At 42.1% G+C, this 21,773-nt stretch overlaps 1 protein-coding gene across 2 annotated transcripts in view; it reads right to left on the bottom strand.

The window, feature by feature from the left end:
• Nucleotides 1-578: 578 nt before the first annotated feature.
• Nucleotides 579-21,773, bottom strand: part of CEPT1 (choline/ethanolamine phosphotransferase 1) — a 35,857-nt gene continuing 14,662 nt past the window's right edge. Inside the window, exons 4-9 of one of the 2 annotated variants that reach the window (XM_024570114.4) lie at nucleotides 20,575-20,716; nucleotides 9,186-9,270; nucleotides 3,103-3,234; nucleotides 2,520-2,678; nucleotides 1,912-2,037; nucleotides 579-1,341 (exon numbers count right to left, since the gene is read on the bottom strand). In XM_024570114.4, the coding sequence (XP_024425882.1) occupies nucleotides 1,222-1,341; nucleotides 1,912-2,037; nucleotides 2,520-2,678; nucleotides 3,103-3,234; nucleotides 9,186-9,270; nucleotides 20,575-20,716 (764 nt within the window). In that variant the 3' untranslated portion in view covers nucleotides 579-1,221. Of the gene's footprint in view, nucleotides 1,342-1,911; nucleotides 2,038-2,519; nucleotides 2,679-3,102; nucleotides 3,235-9,185; nucleotides 9,271-14,265; nucleotides 14,351-20,574; nucleotides 20,717-21,773 lie in introns of both variants that reach the window. The other variant, XM_024570115.4, reaches the window with a different exon arrangement.

Raw genomic sequence — 21,773 nt, 5'->3', positions numbered from 1 at the left:
GTCCATCACGGCCAGTTCGGAACCTGCAGTCTCAGAGATCCGACTTCCCGCCTGTTATTTTGGGAAACCCAGCTCTGGTCTTTAGAAGGATCCCTGTGCTGACTTCTTTTCCTCCTGAGAAGAGAGAACCCTAAGAGTTCGAAGGAGATTAGTGGTCGCCTTGTCTACCTTCCCTCTACACCTTCACTACCTTCTGCTGAAATAGTGGGAGGACGGTGAACTTCTAGAAGCACCTTGTCTTTCCAAACCTCCACCCTTTTAGTGTGTGTATGTGAGTGTGGCCTCCGAGGCCGCGGAACTGCAGACAAAGAATGCAAATGTCTTTGGAGGGCAGGGCAGGGTGACACCTGCAACAAAAAGCCTATGGAGAAGAGGCTGAACACAGCGCTATGTCTTAGTTAAACACAGTTCTAAGTTAAACCGTTTATACAGAGTAGGAAGGTCACAGGACACACGATGACAACGCAGCTGACCAAGTTTTCTTATTTATTAAAGAACAGAAATAACGTTTGCTGAAGGTTTTAAAAATGACATTAAACTTAGTTTATCTTTCCGCTGAATGAAACCGAGAAAAAGGCTGGCTTTCAGATCATATATTTATTTAAAAAAATAAAATGGATCAACAAAGGTACCACATTATTCCGCATGCTGACAGGGTTCCCCAGCCCGTGAGAGACACTGTTTCCTGAACAATAAAAAAATGACTTCCTCAACAACGTGAAGAGGGGAAACCGTTCAATCCAAATTCAAGGTCTTTATCACCAGGTCCACCGTACCAGCTGGAGGGACGTGTCTGCGCCGCAAGCCGAGCTCCTCAGTAAAGAAAGGTTGAGAAGACACTAAAGGACGATTTCACCGAAAGACCATTTGTTGAAATGACAAAGCAACCGTCGTTCGGCCCACAGATATTCTACGTAAGAAATCACCACCAGGGATCTGCCCCCCGTGACAATTTTGTTCTGAGTCCAGGATAGTTACAAACACAGGCATTTCTCCCTGTGCGCTTCCTTGGGCCAAACCCTGTATCACCAACGCGTACAACTGCAAGGACAGGACTTGGAATTCCCATTCTCACACAGGATCGTTAAGGAGTGTTACCAATAACAAAGGATAAAAGTTATACAACAGTGATTATTATAAATTACGTTTGTTCTTGTCCTCCCCACTTTTGATTCTTTCCTGCAGAAAGCATGAGCTTCCGGTGTAACACCAGTTACATCCCTAGTGATGATTAGATTGGGCTGCAGAGACCTTGATTCTGAAGACATGTATGTGCAGGTGAGACGCAATCTGATTGCAGACGCTGACGCAGTAGCGGATCAAGTCGAAGAAGGAGAAGACCTGGAAAGGAGGGAGACGATTAGACAGGTTCCCAGGGCCTGCCCTGGCTGCCCCTGAGCTTCCCGGAAGTGAGGAGGAGCAGCTTCTGACCCTGTGCTCCTCAGAGCCACCCTCAGTTCTGCACGCTCCAGTAACTCGGAATCCCGCCGATTCTTCCTCTACATCAAGGATCAACAAACGCTTTCTCTGAGAGACGGTCGTTATTTCACGCTTTGTAGCCCACACTGTCTTTGTCACCAATGCCCGACTCTGCCACTGCAGTGTGAAAGCAGCCACGGACGATAGATACGTGCGTGTTCCAATGAAGCCCCATTTACAAAGTCAGGCCACTGGCCCACAGGGAAGTTGGCCAACTCCTGCCAGATATATGGAATTTATAAGCCCTCATGCTGGCAGAATTAGTAATAATGCAAAAAATGGCTCTAAGACAAAGCCACAAGGAATTCTCACAAAAGTCCCATAAATGTGGTTTTGACCTTCCAAACTGTTACAATTCTAAGATCTATCTCGGCACTGCCCCAGTGAAACGAGATAGTAAGTAGCCTCCACATCATGCAATGTAATACCCACCAGGGCAATCCAAAGTACAATGTATTCATCAATAAAACTGTTAAAATACTGGTCCAGAAACAACAGGGCCGGGCCTATGAACGCTGTGTCGTGCAGGTGCATCTCACTCTTGGTCATATGTGCCACCTAGGGACAAAGGAGAATCCATGAGGCACGCGCTTCCACACCAGAGTAACCGTGAGCCACACAGCCAATCTGCGTTGTTCTCAGATAGTGAGTTCCAAGAATTCGTTACAGTATCTGTTGCAATTTCCCAAACTGAAAACCTGACAACATGAATGTGTGAGAGCTACACGCCAAAGACGTCTGCTAAGCCCCCCAAAGCTGCTTCTCACAAGGAGCCTAATTTGAGTGGATGGTTTGAGACTGAAGAATGCAGATGAAGAAAACAACCAAACGCAACTGTGGAGAGAAACCGCAGTGGCTCCCGGAGCTTCCGATCATCTCAGTGTAGCTTCACGGAAGGTGAAAACAGCCCCCACGCTGGTGTCAAGAGATTCTGACTGGAGGGGAGCAAACCCTAGACCTCCTCAGTACACTACGGGATGAAACTACGGCCATAAGATCAAAACGAGATGAAGATGAAAAGCAAAAACTCTCATGCTTACCACAAGCTTATTGGTGATTTTAGCAGACACAAAACCAAAAGTCAGTATGTAAAGGCAGGGATGCTTTTCAAAGAGCTGGACCGCTGACTTCTTGTAGATCATCACAGCCAGTGTGATCACGGACCCGATGTGGAGGAAGGGGGAAAGGACGCTGGTTCCCTAGGCGGAGCAGAGAGAAGAGGAGCCAACGGATTCAATGGAGGTCATCTCTGAGTTCTCAGACCCCAGGGAGCCTGACGGCCTGCAGTCTCTGTAACGGGGCTTCAGAACAGCTAAGGAAACGCGGCAGGCTGCGTTGCTTATGCACAAACTGAGGATTTTACTTTTACGAGGCCAGGCTTATTTTACAATGAAGGTCGTATTTTTGAACCTATATGTATATAAAGTGTGTGTGTGTGTGCACCACAAAAATATACATATAAGAACATAAATGTATGCATATATAAATAAATCTGAAGTTTTGGATACTTTTTTTTAAGGCTGAGTGGAAACTCCTGGTTACAAGTGACTTCACACAATTCAAACGAAAACCAAAGTGACCACAAAACCGTGAACAGTCGCTGGGAACCTAAGATATACTCACTGCGATTGTGGATCCGTTTTTCCCGACGCCACCTGTGAAGATTACACGGAAGTAATTCGTACAGGAAAATATGGTCCCTGCTACAGTACAAAGTGCAGGAAAAATTTTCACTTGAATATTCAGCACTGGAATCTTTAATAGGTAGAGAGAAAGAACAATTAAAATATATACAAATTAAAATAAGAAAACGGAACAATCAAATATTCAATTCATACTCTGATTTGTTCTCCATGCTCTCCAGTTTATTAAATACTTAAATTAATGGAAGTTTCTCTCTCCTTTCCATTATAAGCAATATTACAAGTCTCAGACAAGGCTATACAGAAATTAACCTCACTTCCGACATCAATTAGAAAAAAAGGACCCAACTTTATTCATTTGAGTCACACACTAAGTAAGGCTCACCCACCACACCCGAGAAGTCTGGCCACTGTGAACCAAGTGTCCCGGGGTTTACCCAAGAAGAGCACCGCGCCTCCCTCGCTGCCTCTTTTACTCTAGCTCTGCCTGTAATTCATTACCAACTGTTACGACAGATAAAGCATGCATTATAAAAGACTAAAAAATTTGCAACTAGATTGAAAAAAATCTGTAAACCAGAGAAGGGAAGACCAAAGTTCTACTCAGAAGAGTTCCAAGGCCAAACTGTTAGGGTGCAGGCAGCTGGAAAACGCAGAGGGCAGCTAAGAAGGCATTCACATGCGGGGGGGGGGGGGGGGGGCAGCGGGGGAGAACGGCGAGCACAGCCAAGTAGGGGGACAGCTCCACAACTGGGTGTCCAAAATCCTCTCAGAGAAACCTACTTTTCAGGAGAAGTAAAAGATACATTTTTATAGCATGCTGAAAGTGATTGATTTCCCCAAAATAAGGGGACTGAAGAGATTGAGATCATGTATCAATCTGGCAAGTACAAATCCATCATTTAAGATGAAATATACTTGTATTGGTATTTAAAATCATTTGAGAATCTCTCCCTTTCTATACCTCTCCTTTAGCTTTTCCAAAGTCTGGACTTTGGTCTGATACGGACAGAGAGAAAAGCAACAGTAAAATGACATCGTCTCATAATGGAAACAGACGGCTGTAGGAACAAGATCCCAAAGCCTACAACACTTTAATAGGTAATAAGTTCTTACAATAAAATTATTTTAATGAGGGCTGGTTACGCTTTTTTTTAGGGCAGCCATCTGCCTACACTTTCAAAATCAAATAGGAAATGTGAAGTTTCCTATTTGCATGTATAAAGCTGCAGTAAAACTGGTAGAGATATAAGTCTTAGTGTTAGATCATCAATTTCTTCAACATTCTCAAGACCTCAGTTTGTTTACATAACTCTGTGACCTCTTGCAAAACTGCAGCTCTAAAAAAAAGCCAAAAAACAAAGCTGAAATCAACTGTTCAAATTTCAGGTTGTGTTGTGGCAGTGCTTACGCTTCCAAAATGAAGTAGGTCAACTTAAAGTGCCAGCCCAGAGTCCACGGGCCATCCTCAATGGTTGTCTGCCTCTCCCAATTCATCTCCAAAGCCCACACACCCGACCAAGACTCGTTTCAATAAAGGGGAAAACCAACACCGTGGCTGCTTTGAACTCCAAGAGAACCTTCTGCGATACTTCAGAAAACTGGAAATATTAAAATCTCCATCAAGTGCACCTGGCTGAAACTCAATATTCGGGGCAACTTCTTTTTCCCTCCCCGTGACAAAGGACCAGTCTGGCAAGAGGGAAACACTACACTCGCCTAGATCTCAAAAGAGGCAAAGCACGACAGGGGCCTGCCTCTGCCAGCTCCGCCGTAGCAGGGACCTGCGCCACAGCTGAACTGAAAACTTGGAAAGTGCTTTTGGGTCATGGAAATGGCTGACCTTTGGAAGAAGAGAGAATAAACAGAAATGTTAGAAAAGCCAGCAATTAGTAAAGGGCTTGGACCACCAGGCAAGCAAGCAAGTAAATAGACTCAGAAGCAAGAACCATAAACACTCTTAGGACCCTCTTCACTTCTGTCACATGACAGCTACATAAACCGCAACACAGGCTCCTGAGTGTAGGATTTTGTTTGATTTTATATTCTCTCTTGAGCCCTGCATATTGTAGGGGCTCAATATATGCTTGCTGAATGAAGATCTTTTCCCTTTTTCTTACTCTCAAAGTAGAACTTTGACAGTATAAAGACACGCTTGCCCCGGCTGGGTGGCTCAGTTGGTTGGAGCATCATCCCATACACCATAAGGTTTCGGGTCTGATTCCCGGTCAGGGCGCACACCTAGGCTGCAGATGCGACCCCCAGTTGGTGCATGTACGGCAGGTAATGAATCGATGTTTCTCTCTCTAAAAATCAATAAACATATCCTCAAGTTAGAATTAAAAATAAAAATAGAAAGACACACCGTGCCCCCACATTAAGAAGGAAAAAGGAAGTCAGCTGCCAGAAAATCTGAGGCAGAGCACGGGGAAAGCTGGGGCCAGGCAGCCCAAGACTCTTAAAAATCGGGCCGTCCCTTAAAAAATCGGTGCTAACGGAACCACTTACAAAAAGCACTACAAGTGTCACTGTTTTCACCTCACACACGCTTAAGGAGGTGGGCACATTCTGTCCTTCCCCATCTTTCTCTTTCTGTCCACCTGGAACTCATTCAGGGTGGCCCAAGTGCATCCGCCCTGTGGAAACCGCCAGGAAGCGGCATGGGAACACCTCTATCCCCGGCCTGCCCAGAGCCCAGGCAGCCTGAGGCTGTAGGGGGTAGAACTCCCGCGGGTCACGGCGTCTGCCTGCAGCCAGGGGAAAACCCTCTGGATTCCTGCCATGAAATCATGTATCCAAAATAATGTCAAACTATTGTGATTCATGTTTTAAAAGGTTAGAAATGAAAAAAAAAAAAAAAAGACCTTAAACCCTCCACTTTACCCGATTACGAAGGAGCCATGTTTTGGCAATAGTTTGGGTCGATGCAGAGTACCAGTTACTACCGGACACACTGGTTTTCTTACGAGCATAGTAAGAAGTTTCTATAGGCTTTGTAAATTCCAGCAAAAACAGAAAGTATCAGTTTGAGATTAGATACTTTCTTCCAAAGGATGTGAGATAGGACTATACTTAAATCCTTTTAATATAAGTGAATTCCACAAAGCTACAATAGTGAGTGTCCACTAAGTGTTTAAGAAAAATCCCGCTCAGGTGGTTTAGTTTAGGAATGAGATATAAATTACACTGCCTAGTAAGTCTTCAGTTCTCCCTATGAATATGCTGTCTCATATCCCACATTTAGTGCACTACTACGTTTAGAACAATCACATGGCAGTGAAAGCAGCTACGAGGGGATTGTTTGTGGGTCCCCCTCCAAGTAACAATATTCTTCACCCCCTTTTTAAAGAGTGAAATGGTGAAAGATAATTCCAAGACACTCTAAAGGGATACACACTTTCCAGAAAGCCACACACACACACATACACATGCACACACATGTGCGCACACACAATGTGCTTTGTTTCTTGCAACGTGAACTGTGCGCTGACTTCTATGCATGAGAATATTATTTTCCTTAAAAAAAGAAATAAAAAAAAGACAAAAAACACCCAACCAAATCAACAAATATGAACTACACCCTTGGTAAAAACGAATCCCTTTTAAGAAAAAAAAAAAGAGCAGCAAGAAATGGCAATCCATATGTAGCAGACATAAGTCACTTACCTTTGCAAGCAGCTGATCTTCTGGAATCAGCTTTATGAAGACTTTGCACTGTTTGTATTTGTTTTTACTATGAATTTGCTTTCTAAATGTTAGTAAAAGCTTTTTAATGAGGATTTGAAAAGCAATTTCCACTTTATGACATCAACCTCAAAAGAGATGGACATTTCACTTCTGGGCCCTGAACAAACCTCCTCTCCGCTTTGGCGCAAACATAAGTGGAGTACCCCGGGCAGCAATCTTCCCTGCGTGGACACACCCAGCTGGGCAGTGTGGGCCGAGTGAAAAGGGAAGGTGAAACGCAGCAGTCTCAGGTCGGTCGTGGGAACCTGGAGTGTGAATCGCTCGAGGAACAGAGAATAGTTCCCTCAGCCTCCAAATATCAGTGATGTCGAGTGCTTCCCTTCTGATTGTTACCAACTGTGGCAGCAGTTGGGCCGGTGATGCCAATGAGACGACAGGGCCCGGAGGTCTGCCTGCCTGCTGCAACCCCACCTCACTGACCCTGGCACTGGACTGCCAGGTCTGCAAACTGTGTCAGCCTTGGGACTGAGAGTTCCTCAGACTGCTTTTTAAAACATTTAATAAAAAAGGAAGATTATATTATCTTAATTATTAGCAGAACAAAATAGTTGGTCCTTTTAAAAGAAAAAAACCGCATCTGCTGCGCACATGTTCAGGTTGTGTACAAACCCTAACTGAACAGCGCAGCGCGGGCATCTGCTGCGGGTAACTAGGTGCATGTGCCTGATGCTGACTTACTTCTGATGATCGAGCGAGAATCCCGTCTTCTTTTTGTCATCACTATGCTGCAACTATCATAACTTCTATCTGTTTAAGATACTCAAAGTAATTTTGGAGGGGGGTAGATTTTGGTAGAAAACACAAAGCCTATGGAAATAATATAGTCAAGAGGTAAAACAAATTTAAGCGGAAGTAGGCTCTGTGACCTGGTTTTAGGAAAAGAAAAATCCCTCCTTCCTCTATGGCTAAATTGTTTTAAAAATGCAGTTATATAAATTACATATACACACCGATGTATATAAAACTATTATGTACATATTACATGCATATAGTGTGTATATAAAACTGTGTATGTATATGCACACATGTGTGCATGTGTGTGTATAAAACTATTAACCTAGTGGAGAACAAAAGTAGTAAAATTCTGCAGTGAACTCTACAGGTCTCAGATTTCACCAGCACTGGAGACCCTACTGGCTTTTGAGACTGATGTGACTCTAAATGATACTATGTACATGACTGAATAGTTTTAGAATTTTCCTGGTTGACATTGGATTATTTTTATTCCTGCATCTCCCTGCTCACACAATACTAACCCCCACTCCTCTAAATGTAAAGGGCATTAAACAATTTCTGGTAATAAATACTTAGGATTCCCCCAGTATCTAATTTACCATCCTAAAGTGACAAGTAAGGGGAAGCTTCTGCTCAGTAAACTTCCCTTATACCTTGAAATTAGTCTGATTTTTAAGAATTACGCTCGCTTGGGAGTAGTGTGTCTCTTTGGTAAGAGGACACCCAGTGAACTGCAGATGCTGTATTCTGAGTGGGCGGTGGGAGTGATCAGCAGGAAGTGGACCGGAGCACAGACTACGTCAGCTCAGGTCTGGAAGGACACATTCAACTGTGAGGGCAGAGACATGGGAGGGCTGACTGGGTGACAGGCGCTGTCCTAAGCGCTGCACACAGATTTGCTCATTCAATCCACAAGACAGCCTGACGGGGCAGGGACTAGCGCTGGCCTCCTTTTACAGAGAGGAAACTAAGCAGCGGAGAGTCAAGTAACTGACGAAGTTCAGCACACAGGACAGCCTGGGGCAGACTCAGGCAGTCCGGTTCCTGTGCCTGCGCTCTCGGCCTCCACATTACACGTTATAGTCTCTTTCAGAGGTCTCTGGAAAAGAATTTGTGATTGTAGGGGTGACTGTATTTTAGGTCAGGCTGAAAATCAAGGTCCTGGCTTGTTAAAAACACAAAACCTTACAGCACTGACTTCAATAAGCAGTTGTTCTGTTTTGGGGGCCAGAGCTGTTACTCAGCTGTAAGCATATGACAAAAAAAAAAGGCCTGACTTAAGCTAGTCACTAACTCGACACACACTACTTGCTGTTTCCTCATCTGTAAGAGGGAATGACAAACACTCATTCAGATGGCTTTCAGAAGTGGCCCCGGGGTGCCCCTAAGTGTCCCACAGAACTCAAGGAGTGAAATTCACCGGGTCCTAAAGGGAGCTGGTGTCCAACTGTTGCTGAGGCTTTTCGTTTTCAGAAAGAATAAAATAATTTTACGCATCACCCTTCCACTTGATTATCTTACATTAGAAACACAAGCAAAAGACAACATGCATCACAGAGGGCGCACAACGGGGCGAATTACCATAGACTGCCAAAAAGGTGGTCCTCCAATCACTGCCAGCAAATGCATGATTATTATGAAGATTTGCACTTCAGTCACATCAATTCTGATTAGGTACAAAAAGCCAAAAAAGCAGAATTACTCAAAACAATCTCAAGTTAATTAGTCGCAAGCTTAGCAGCATCCCTCTATCATGCACAATAGAAAAAAATCTCAAATATTGAGGAGAGGGGAAAAGGAGGTGTCAAAAATTTGTTATGAGCAAAACCAAATAAAATGGAGCCTTTTAATTGAAACTGAGGAATTTCACAGAGCAATAAAAACCCCTCCTTTCAAAAAAAAGATTTCTGACTAAAGTTTGGGCTGAACCTATAGCTTAACCTTTCCAACCAATAAACGAAAACAGCAAAACAAAAACTAAAACGAGAGAGGTGCCCTAGACTTAGAGTGTCAAGCAGAGGACGGCACTGCCGTGTGCTGCTCTACAGTGTGAGATCTGGGAAGAAGGGCTTTGTAGGATCGGGTGGAAAAAAGGGTGAGCTGTTACTAACGTGACAGATCGCCGAGACCCTGCCCTGGAGATATAGCCATTTAATGCCTTCTGTGCCGTGGGCGTGGAAAAAGTTTCTCTCAGTTCTCAAGTTCAACTACCCTAACATTTCTGGAAAGAAGATACGGAAAGCAGCCAGGAGTCATTAGCTGGAGGTAGCTGGAAATGATCGTACAGTCCACAGGAGACACAGCTGGTGTGAGCACAGGGCAGAGGGGGGCAGAAGTCTGCAGTCTGGGCGAAGAGCAGGGCGGTAAGACTGAAGAGCAAAGCACGCGGTGCTGTTTCTTTCCTGCTGGCCTTTACAGAAACTGGAGGTGCCATTCTCAGGGTGCTGGACACAAATGCCTTGTAATTTCGAGAATTTATCCTACAGATATGCTTGCACCAAATGTCTGCGCAGGTTCTTCATTACGGCATTATTTCTAATAGTGAAATTATGAATGAGGGCGTGGCTATAGACATTATGGTCCTTTGATGTATCGAAATATTTGGTAGCCTTTAAAAAAAAGAGTGGGCGCCTCCCTACACAGGGATACGGGAACACAGCAAAGATCTTTTAGGTAAAAAACATGTTCCAGCATGTGTGTGTTACTTTTTGTGTAAAAAAGAAAAGTAACATTCCATTTTTATCTCTGCAGTTCCATTCGTTAATTGCATAACGACTCTCTGGAAGGACACCCACTGAGGACAGTGGTGGCGTAGTGACGAGGCCAGCGTGGGGACTGGATGCCTGGGGGACGGGGACAGGAGGGGACTGTTTAACTGCATTGCCTTTTTTATAATGTTAGGGTTTAAACAAAGTGAATATTTTATCTGTTAAGAGAGTAAATTTTTAAAAAGTCTAAAAATAGATACCAACAACGGCGAGGGGTTCAACTCCCAGAGCAGAGCCCTCGCTTCTGAAATCGACACTGAAAACACTCCACTACCGAGCGGGAGGTTCGGAAGCCCGCACGCCCATCGTAAGTAACCAGGTTGGAGCCAGTGTCTCCCCACTAGAAAAACTTGGTATTCGTTTGCTCAAGAATGTTTTTTTATATGAGCTTATTCAACTGCAAAGGTATCGTGATACACACATTGTGGGGAAAATGGACTGAGTTAAGCTGAGAAGAATCTGATGCGCTGACCTGGTGAGCAGGGGTGTTGCCAACAGGGGAAATGACACCCAGTAGCAGGCTCAGGAGGCTAAGCAGGTGTCAAAGATGATCGATTCTGTCATGGGTGGAGGAGGATGGACATCTTACAACATTTTGCTGGATATGTGAAGTAGCCTTTTGGGAGGGGAAGGGCCAGAAGTATAGAATTACAAAATAAAAATGGAGGGAACCTCATGCAATTATTTGTACCTTGGATAAATGTAAAAGAGAATAGAAAATACAAAAGATCTTTACAAAGCCCCAGGCTGGGATACCCACCACAGGCACTTGGTTTGAATTCCAACAAGACTCAGTATTAACTGAGGGATGTGAAGGGATTAAAATGACATTCTGTGAGAGTGGATAAACCTGTTCATCATTGTTTTCCAAAAATTTTTATGTCATATGCACTTCAAAGATACACTTGCAGTTAACTTGCAAACATAAATTGTTCGGTTAAACTATACATAGCAAACGAACTGTGCTGTGTTTGGAGGGGTAGAGCGTGGTTAACACAATACTACGCACTGGGGCGACATTCACGATGGCAAAGAAACCCTGGTTTCAATTTGACTTGTGAGCTACTACTCAAAAAGAAGCATTCCGTTTAAAAAGTCATTGGAGGTGTCTGGAATCCTATTCAGAGACTAGATTACTATTCACAGATTTGCAATTATTAATAAATGGACCTGAAGTCCTAGGGAGCTTATGCGTAACCAGCACATGGCGTTCATTACATACTTTCCCAGAAATACCACGAGGGGGGGTGAAGACTGGCAGACGGGAATAAAGGTCAGGTGGAAATTCAATATACTGCCTTCCAATATGTTATTTCCTACCCTTGATAAGGGGCAAACTGGGTGTGGCAAGCTTCGATTAGTGTTAAATAACACTGCCTGTACAGCTGAGTGATGACTACGAGTGTTTCAAATTCAAGTGCCATGTTCAGAGAGTCTAAATTTCTGAGGTCAGCTGAATTATTTAAAACAGTATTATTTACCACGTGAATGACTACATGGATCTTTAGATTATCTCTGAAGACACGAAAAACCCCAACCCATCTGGGACTTTGCGTAAGAAGAGGAAAACAGCTGACGGCTAGAGTAGGGTAAGTCCGCTGAAAGGAACTGAAGTGTAGGTCTCAAATGTAAGAGGCAGCCTATTCTCATCACCTGGAGACAAGTATAAAAAAGAGTCCCTTCACCTCATTTAGCAATAATCTGAGAGTTAAATAAAGGGATCCTAGACACATTCTTCCACTCAAACCAGCTTAGTCAATTCTGGAAGAAATCTGGAAACTATTGGGAGTCACTAATACAGGTCTTAAAATTAATAATAATGATAATGACCACATATTATATGCCAGTCATTGTAGTTAGTATATTACATTCTTGACTCAATCTTCAAACCCTTCCAAAGAGGAAGGGCCTATTACCACCGTTCTGTAGAGGAGAAACCGAGTCAGACAGGCGAAGTGACTCTTCCACTGGCCCATTACAGAGCCGTAAGTGCTGTTCCTATACAGTGCTGACCAAATGCTTCTAACTGTTGTCTGTTAATCAGTTGAAATAAACATTGTCATGTTTCTAACTTGCTATCACTATCATGTGTATGTTTCAGGATGATGCTTCTCATATTCTAACATAATTTTCCCTAAAATGGTAGAACTCAAAAGGCAATAGCTGACATTGAAAGGTTAGATGCTAATAATTAAATTAATCTGGAAACAAATTAGAAATAACCACTCTTTGTGAAGCTATTTGCCTCCAGAATTTTGTTAAAAAAAAAAGGTACATCTGACAATTTCATTTCAACGACCAAATCCGTTAAAGTAACAAATATTAAAAGCAAATCTCTGCAAGTTAGCAGCAACTGGTGAAAGTGAAGACAAGTATATCTGGAGAAAAAAAAATTTTCAGGATGTTAAAATTCAAATGCATTAGTTTCTACAAAAATTTTAATAGGAAGGGCTCCATAAACATAGGGTGCTTTGTTATCACAGATACGCAAGGTGAAATTAAATAATGCAGCCAACTTCCTGAAGAATATTGGTGGAAATGACCTTTGGGGGACAATGTGGACAACTGCAGTGAGCATGGAGCACCAGGCCTCTGGACACAGCACCAAAGGCGGCTCGCAGTGAAGGGCTGCTAACGCACAGTGCACCCTGCAGCATGCACACTATTCCGTTCTAGACAGGGATTCCACAAATAAGTCTGCAAATACACTGCAAAGTCAATGGAAAATGGCTTTACTTTTGTTCCTAAAACATGCTTATAGTACTCAGTATTCTCCACATGCCAAATTTATTTTGGGAAAAAAATGCAGGATACCCCTCACTATTACTTTGTCCCCAAAGCCATTGTCACTGCCATTGAATAACTGGATTTACAGTGCTACGAGATACCTCTCAGGAAGACACTGCTACCAGAGACTCAGTACTGCTATTGGATTACTGCAGCATTCTGGCGCACGAGGACGCAATTTGGGAAACCGAATGCAGCCTCGTATTGCTAGAATCATCTGCTGGGTATGCATACGAACAGTTTTCCAACACTCCCCAACTGCAAAATAAACAGAATCTAAGCTCTATTTTTCTTGTAAATAAACTTTTTCATACTAAAGTGTGAAGGATTCTGGGGTAGTCTGCTGGGAAACCACTTCCTAATGAATTTTGGAAGTTTAAAAGTCGTAAGGTCAAAAATCACACTTCTAATGTATGAAGACAAAGATACATTACTTACTCTTAGCATTAATTACAGAAATGTGTTTTTAATTTTTAAAAAACCTGAAAAAGAAGGCAGTCAAAGGATGACTATAGTAACAAGAAAGTTAAGAATACTTAGTTTTAAAAGCACAGATAAGAGAGGGAAAACAGAAACCATAACAGAAGTAAGAACAGCTTCTAGCGTTAATTTTTTTTAAAACCCTGAAAATAGACGAAGAAGAACTAGTACTACATTGTTTTAAGAAGTTGAGAGAATAAACAGAATCTTTTCTATATTACTATAAAAAAATCCCCTCAACTTACCTAAGGAAAACTCTGCTTGCTTTATTCTGTTTTTGAAATATAAATACCAAAAACATTATATTTAATGGTGGAAAGGTATTTGTTTTAAAAATATTACAAAGAACAAAAATGATATTAGGTGTAGTAGGTAAATGGGAATTGTTTTTAGCATCAAGTCATCAAAATATTATTTTTAAAAAATTTGTTTAATAGGGTGGATTTTTATTGCCCTATTACATATTAAAATTATTTGTTTTCTAATAACCTGTTTGTCTGTGAAATACCACCAGAAAGACTTTTGGGTTTTTTCTTTGATTTAATTGGTCTGTGCATGACAAAGGTGCTGTCTTTACTGAGTTCACGCCATTGTTCATTGGACAGCATGAATATTCTAGCAGTTACCGTGAAGTTCCAGAACCAAGGACCCAGGGTTCCTGTGAGAAGCTGGCATATTATAATTATGATCTGGGACTCTGTAACATCCAATCTATGCATAGGGAAACAAACATTGCAAAATAACTTTATTCAGAGCTTTTGCTAAAGAGTCCGACTAAACAGGTAACAATATCGATTTAAAAGGTAGCGTTCTCCTTATGAAGGCATCTAAAGATTCAATGATGCGATTTATACAACACTACCACTATCCTATGTATACATGTATATTTCTAACCCAAAGCAAAATAGTACAAAAGCTTGAAAATTCAAACGGTCTAGCACAATGAATAAATGACCTGTAAATCAGCGGCTGCAAAAACTAGAACTAAAAATGCATAGCCAACCTCTGGTTACCCAGGAATGGTGGGTGCTACTTACCAAATAGCCACTCTGCACCATAAGCTCCTACAGCACCAAGCCCGCCCGCCCGGACTGTCTTGCGGACAAATGCTGCCCGAAGCTACCAGGCAGAGACGTCTGGTTGTTTGAAAAAACCACTGCTATCTTGCACCCTCTACTGCCCCCCCAGTGCAACACACCCACACCCCTGCCATCTCAGCAAAATCGGCACACATGTGTGGAAGGGCAAGTGGGAAAATGTGACTTTTTGGGAAATGGTTAGAGCAAAACTCAAAGTGGCCATTCTCTTGTCCTGTTTCCTGATAATCTGTTGTCCAAAATCTTACCCTTTCTCTTCTTTCTCTCCCCTTAATTCCACACCAGCATTATAACTCTCTCCTATATTGGAAACGTTTATTTGTGATAAAAAGAAGTAAAACACCCAGTTCGATCACTGAAAAAGTTTTGGGACACAGGTGGTGACAGAAAAAAACCCAGTGGTTTCGCACAGGCTTCAAATAAAACTGACATAATCAAAACTAAGCGCCCAGGAATGCTAACGAGACGGAGAGGCCCACAATTCCACCCGATGGCCTCGGAGTCCAAAGGGACCTCTAGGTTTTACATTAACACAAAGTTGTTTTAGGATGGTATCTATAATATTTTGGTAAGATAAGCAGAGTCCAAATGAATGCATCATTTCTGAGAAAAATTACACAGGGGGAAAATAGAAACTAAAAGAAAATCTCTGGTGTTTAATAATCCATGTGAGAGCCCTGACCGGTACAGCTCAGTGGGCTGGGTGTCCTTCCCACAAAGCAAAGGTTGCCGGCTGGTCAGGGCACATGCCTGGGCCGCATGCCTGGTCCCTGGTCCCGGTAAGTTTGAGAGGCAACCCGATTGATGTTCCTCTCCCTCTCTCTCTCTCTCCCTCCTTTTCCCTCTAAGAATAAATAAATAAACCCATGTGATTAAACATTTACAGATATGCAGATCCTATAGTCATTCAACAGGAAGTTTCCTAATTCTTAATCCACAGGAAGTGGACCATACATTAACAGACAACAGATTCACTGACTAAGGTTTTCGAGTATTTACTCTTCAGAGGTTACTGGGATAAGAGGGTAAACTGCCCTGGCTGGTATAGCTTAGTGGATTGAGCGCTGGCTATGAACCGAAGGGTCACTAGGTTCTATTCCCCGTCAGGGCACATGCCTGGGCTGCAGGCCAGGCCCTCAGTAGGGGCCATGTGAGAGGCAACCACACAGAGATGTTTCTCTCCCTCCCTACCCCTCTCTCTAGAAAGAAAGAAAGAAAATCTTAAAAAAAAAAAAAAGGCATTTGTTAAGACTGCCAGTAGAATGAATACGCAGCAGCCTATTAACTTTTCTCATTTAATTACAGAAAAAAAAGTCTGGAGTTACTTCCTGACATAGAAATAAATGGTGGCAGGCTTCTTCACTGATATAAATGTGAAACCTCAGAAGCATGAATTGAAAAATGTAATACAGTGAAGGTGAACAGTCTCCGCCTGTCATAATTATAAATAATAAGAACGCTAGAAGTAACATCTGTGAATTTAATGGCCTCACAGAAGGAACCTTAGATACCACCGTATCCAAAATCCTTTCTTCATGCACTAGAAAATGAGGCCACGCGAGTTAGGGGCCTTGCTCAAGGCGATATAGGAGAGAGAACTTGGAGACAATATCGAGGCAAGACATACGCGGCTGAGTTCAACTTACTACAATTTCTTGCTTTCTTCCTGCCTGAAAAGATAACTTAAGAGGTTTTTTTTTCTCTGAATGATAATAAGAAAGAATTCCACCTTTCATAGCATGAAAGATATTTTAAGGCCCATATTTTGTGTAAAAATAGTTTATTAAAGATTGGCAACCCTCAACTTTAGGGTTTCTAAGTGTTTATTAAAACGATTCTACGCATTGACACGTTCTATATATAAAAATACCTAGGTACGGAGGGCTGGGATGTTAAGAGAGGAAATGTGAACTCCTGCATTTAATATAATCCATAAACACGTTAAAGAATATTTTACAAGTGTTTACAAATGAGCTTCAAGTCTTAATTCTTATCTTCTTCCACTGACTCAATCCTACGAAGTTCTAGCCTCTAAGCCCTTTTCCTTCCCCCGGCTTCCACACCCTAAAGGGCTAAGCCGTCTGGAGGGTCCCAGGAGCAGTCCTCGGCTCCACGAGACCTCTCCTTGGTCGCTCCAGACACACTGTCAGGACAGGTCTGTCTGGATGTGACCATCGCTCCATTCTCTGCACGAGGCAGCTCTTACCTGTGATCAGAGCAAAGTGCTAGAAGATACAGCTCCTAATTTCATGGGGGACGTATCCAAATAACATTGGCTTTCTCACCATTCCTGACTGAACGGAAATTATTTAGCTGTGGATTAAATTATTGTGCCTATTTTTGTTCAGGATACTAAAAACACATTTAAAAGGAACTAAAACTAGTGACGTTAGGAGACTAAGAAAAACTAGTAAAAGTTTCTTATTTGGCAAACATACTATTTTATAATGTTATTAACTGTGTAGCAGCCCAAATTTATTATACATGAAAAAGAAATGCTTGTGATTTTTTCACTCATGTATGTAGACATCAAAATAAAATAATTAAAATAAAAATATTTTAAAATAAAATTCCAAAGGTTGTTTCCACTTTCCTCTGAGTAAGTAGTGATTTTTAAAAATTTCTTTACTCAAATTACATTTGAGAGTTGACCTTGTTCTTTCCTAATTATACAAAATAAAAGTAGGGCTCTCTCCTCCATGCATACCATTTTACTTCATTATACATGTGTTTATTCTATCTGCTCTTGAAAAACATGTAAAACCCAAACTGGAAGTTTGGGGACTTCTTTAAAAATATCTATATTACCTCACATGCCTCCATTACTTTGGCATTTGGATAAACATCTCCTGAAAAATAAAGCATCTGCAGCAAATTTCTATGAATGTTGTAGTTTATTTTTAATTAAAAATGGATTCAGTGCTGCTTTCACGTAAATGCAAGATTTCAGAAAATTGCATACAATTTTCCCAAATCAAAACCAATCCGCTCTAACATTATTTAAATTGAGATGTTAAATTCAAATGCGCCTCAATTCCTCTGCATTTTTTCACACCATTAAGGTGGGATTGTGGTCTGGAGGAAGAGGGTCCTCCCACCCAGTCCATCCTGTCTTTAAACTCCTCTCCAGTCAATTTCCTGTGTGCACTGGAACCCTTCCCATTAACAAGACAACACCCTCCTTCTTCCTCTGAGCCTGCGTCCTCTCCTCTAACCAGTGCCTTGCTGCTTCCCGTCGCAGCCACCCATTTTATGAATAACCTGCACTGACCATGTGCTCCTTGGTCCCTACAGCCTGCTCCTACCCACCACCGCTACAGGGAAACCACTCCACATGGCCTCATACTGCCAAATTCAATGTACAATTTTCTGTGCTCATTTTGAGTCTTGGCAGCATTTGGCATTGTTCTCTTCCAAAATTCATCCCTCTCCTGGCTTTTCATTTCAGACATGTCTCTGCCTACTCCAGCTGTTCAATAATTTCATGGGCTCCTTTCTAGGCTAGCTCTCTCTGTTTTCTGCTATTCTCACGCTAACTGTGCACCTAAAACCCCTCACATGCGAGTTCTAGATAGAACTCTCCCTTCAGGTTGGCTCCCTTTCCTGTGGTGCCCCCTTCTCCGCCTTCCACCCAGCCACCTGAGAGGGTGCACGGTGGGCCGTTCTAGTATCCACTCTCTCATTCACTCTCCGCATCCAAACAGAACTATGCCCTACGTTTCCTATCTCTTAACCCTCCTCCAGCCTCCTCCCACCCGCAACAGCTCTGCCACTGTGCCAGTTCAGACTTCACTCCTCACAGTAATTATGCAGATGCCTCCTAAGGGGTCCCCTACTTCTTCTGTCACAGCCCCCTCCAACCCACTCTCCAAGGTGCTGTCAGCCTGAGCTTCCTAAGGTGCTTTGGTTTTGTCCCTGCAGTAGGTCCCGCAAAGGTTCCCCACAGACTGAGGATCAGAGCCCACATCTCCTGGAGGACAGGGAAGGCCCTCGATTTCCTGGATCTTCCTTCTCCAGCCTGTCTCCTGCTACCCCCTACATTCAGGCACCTGGTGACTGAGCAGTATGGGGCTGCCTGCAGTTCTCCAGCACATATTTCACCAGAGGAACACACTACCAGAATGGCAGGGAGACTGTAAGGCTGGCAAATAGAAAGCTGTGATAGCAAATCACTCCTACAAACGCCATCTATTAACTCCTCCTCTGCTTCCACGGTTTTCGCTTTCCTTCCTTCAGTTCCCACACCATATGGTTGGTGCTGCTTTACTTGAAAGGGAAAGAGAATAAATTAGGGCTAGATAAATAAGCTTTCAAAATAAGGGCCTGAAAGTTAACTCTGAAATAATACCAATGACACATAAATTACGTGAAACCCAGATATTAAAACTACTGCTATCTTCGAAAATAGTAACATCACAAAAAAATAAAATTTAATTAGGGCAAATCAAGTGATCTTAGAACTTTATTAATTTTGTAATTTTCCCTAATGCAGAGAAAAACTATGAAAACATTAAGATAAAGTAAAAGCTATGAAAATAATATTGAGAAAAAAACACTGGTACATAATATTTTCAATTACTGTTTTTAAAAAATTATCAGAAATCCTCAATATTTTTTGAGCACTGATCATTTTTAAACTGCTGATGAAAGCATTTTTTTTTTTTTTTAAGGAAAGTATCTTAAGAGGGGCCTTGAACATGTTCTCCAAACCCCTTTATTTTGAAATTATTTTGAGACACGTCTCTTAGTTAGCATCCAAAATATTAATAATTATTCAGTTGCTATAAGTTAAGAACATCTTAAATTATATTTAAATAACTTTAGCAAAAATCACCTCAACGACACCTGTAGGGAACACCTGAATTCCTATGTACTCTAGATTTTTCACAGCCTCAAGAACTAAATTTATTAGGAATCTAAAATTTAAAGCTCCATTAAAGACTCATATTTATTGGAGACTAGGTTAAGATGTTCTATCGTTTGCCATCCTATTTTTATTTTGACATTTCATGATGTATTCTGGGTCTTTTTTTCTCTTTTAGTCCTATTCCAAGAAAAAAACAGGCCCTGAGCAGTGTAAACAGGGTGTGTGGCACTGACACACCAGCCAGCGAGTTGCATCCTCAGCTCGTGCCGAGGCTGGTTTACTCTCAGGCCAACCGAATTATCAAGAGCTTAGATTGCTACAGATTCATAAATAAAATACTGTGAAAAGAATAAAACCTAATTAAGCTACGACAGAGATGAAAGTTGCTCTTTGCTCTCATAAGCAGACTTTTCTTTCCTGAAAATAAATTTTCATATGTCAAAATAAAACACAGAGTTCAGGTAACAGTAGAAAAAAGAAAAGTGGATTTGTCTGATGGAAAGACAAGTAGATTAAGAGTGAGGAGGGGCTACTGCTTTTCTCATTACTTTAAAAATATGGATCGGGCCGTGGCTGGTGTGGCTCAGTGGGTTGAGTGCCAGCCTGCAAAACAAAGGGTCACCAGTTCAATTCCCAGTCAGGGCACATGCCTGGGTTGAGGGTCAGGTCCCTAGTGGGGGGCACACAAGAGGCAGCCACACATGACATTTCTCTCCCTTCCCTTCTCTCTAAAAATAAATTTTAAAAAAATTAAAAAAAATATTGATTCGGAGGTTTTCATATTTCCTTCTAAACTCGGAACAAAAGGACACATAACGGAGACCACTCGGTAACAGCTACACTAACCAGGGTTTTCAACTCCTTTCATTTACTGCTTTTGTGATTTGATCAATTCCTCATACTCAAATGCCTACAAGGAACACTCTCCACATTTGAAAGAGGAAATAAAATCACCAGTAAGTGTTACTTACATCCCGAATCGCAGTGTTCCCGAAACGTACGTTTGCCAGTGTGCACAGTAGAACATGAACGTCCCGGCAAAACAACAGAAAAACATCCAGTCAGGGTTTGTCCCCAGTTGGACTGCAATGCAAGTCCCCAGAACCACAAAAACTGCAAAAGAAAGATCACAACGAAAACTGAACAATCTGAATAAAAAACACTGAGCTGAGATGATTTTACAGGAGGCAAAAAGGCGGCGCGCTGTAAAGGTACCATCTTCTCTCAGTTATCAATGGTAACAGGAAAGAAGAATACAATCTTCTATGTTATATTTTACCCCATAATTTCAATCTCTCCTCTCACTGCACCTTTTAGTGAAACCTACGTTTCTGAAAGCAACTAAAATACTTTAGCATTTTTTGGGAGTATTCCCCCAACCTAGTAATAGTGTATTTTTTTATGTCTATAAAAATTTCAGTAATGTTACATTTAGTGATAGTATATTTACGGGCAGTAAAAATGACATGGCAGTGAATCAAAGAGAAAAAAAAGGCCTAGATAATTCACCAAGGGACCTACTTGCTTCAGATCGATAGCTGTCCTTTTCTTTTTTTTTATCCTCACCTAAGGACATTTTTTGTTTGTTTGTTTCACTGCTTTTTAGAGAGAGGGGGAGAGAAACACAGATATGAGAGAGAAGCGTCGTTTGGCTGCCTCCCCTAGGCACGAGGACTGGGGATCACATGTGCCCCGATCAGGGACTGAACCTGCAAACTAGGTATGCGCTCCAACTGGGAACCAAACCTGCAACCTTTCAGTTGCGGGATGGCACCCCAACCGAGACACACTGACCAGGGCGGTAGCTGGCTTTTCTTATTTAGGAGATATTATGGACTTCCTATAAAAGTTTGGAACTCAGACTACAGTGCAAAAATGACTATCACTTAAAATAAAAAATAGGATACCTATCATTCTGCTGTTACCTAATTAAATTATAATAGCCTTATGAGATGCCCAATGGAAATGATGAGTTTTTCTTGAGCCTTAAAAGCTTTCTTAAGAGTTTAGCTGCTCCTCCTCCACCGAGCAAGCTGCTCTCAGGGTATACCGAAAGGGAGCCACATACCTGCACCTGCAGGTCTGGGCCCACCAGGTAAAACCATCTGGGGTTTTGTTTGTTTCTTTCAATTTAACTGCTATGCCAAATGACGAGAAAGCAACTGAAGAA

Source organism: Desmodus rotundus, chromosome 12 (genome assembly GCF_022682495.2).
Source record: "Desmodus rotundus isolate HL8 chromosome 12, HLdesRot8A.1, whole genome shotgun sequence".
Lineage (NCBI taxonomy): Eukaryota > Metazoa > Chordata > Mammalia > Chiroptera > Phyllostomidae > Desmodus > Desmodus rotundus.
The sequence above is the reverse complement of the archived record's forward strand: the minus strand, read 5'-3'. Positions and strand labels throughout refer to the sequence as shown.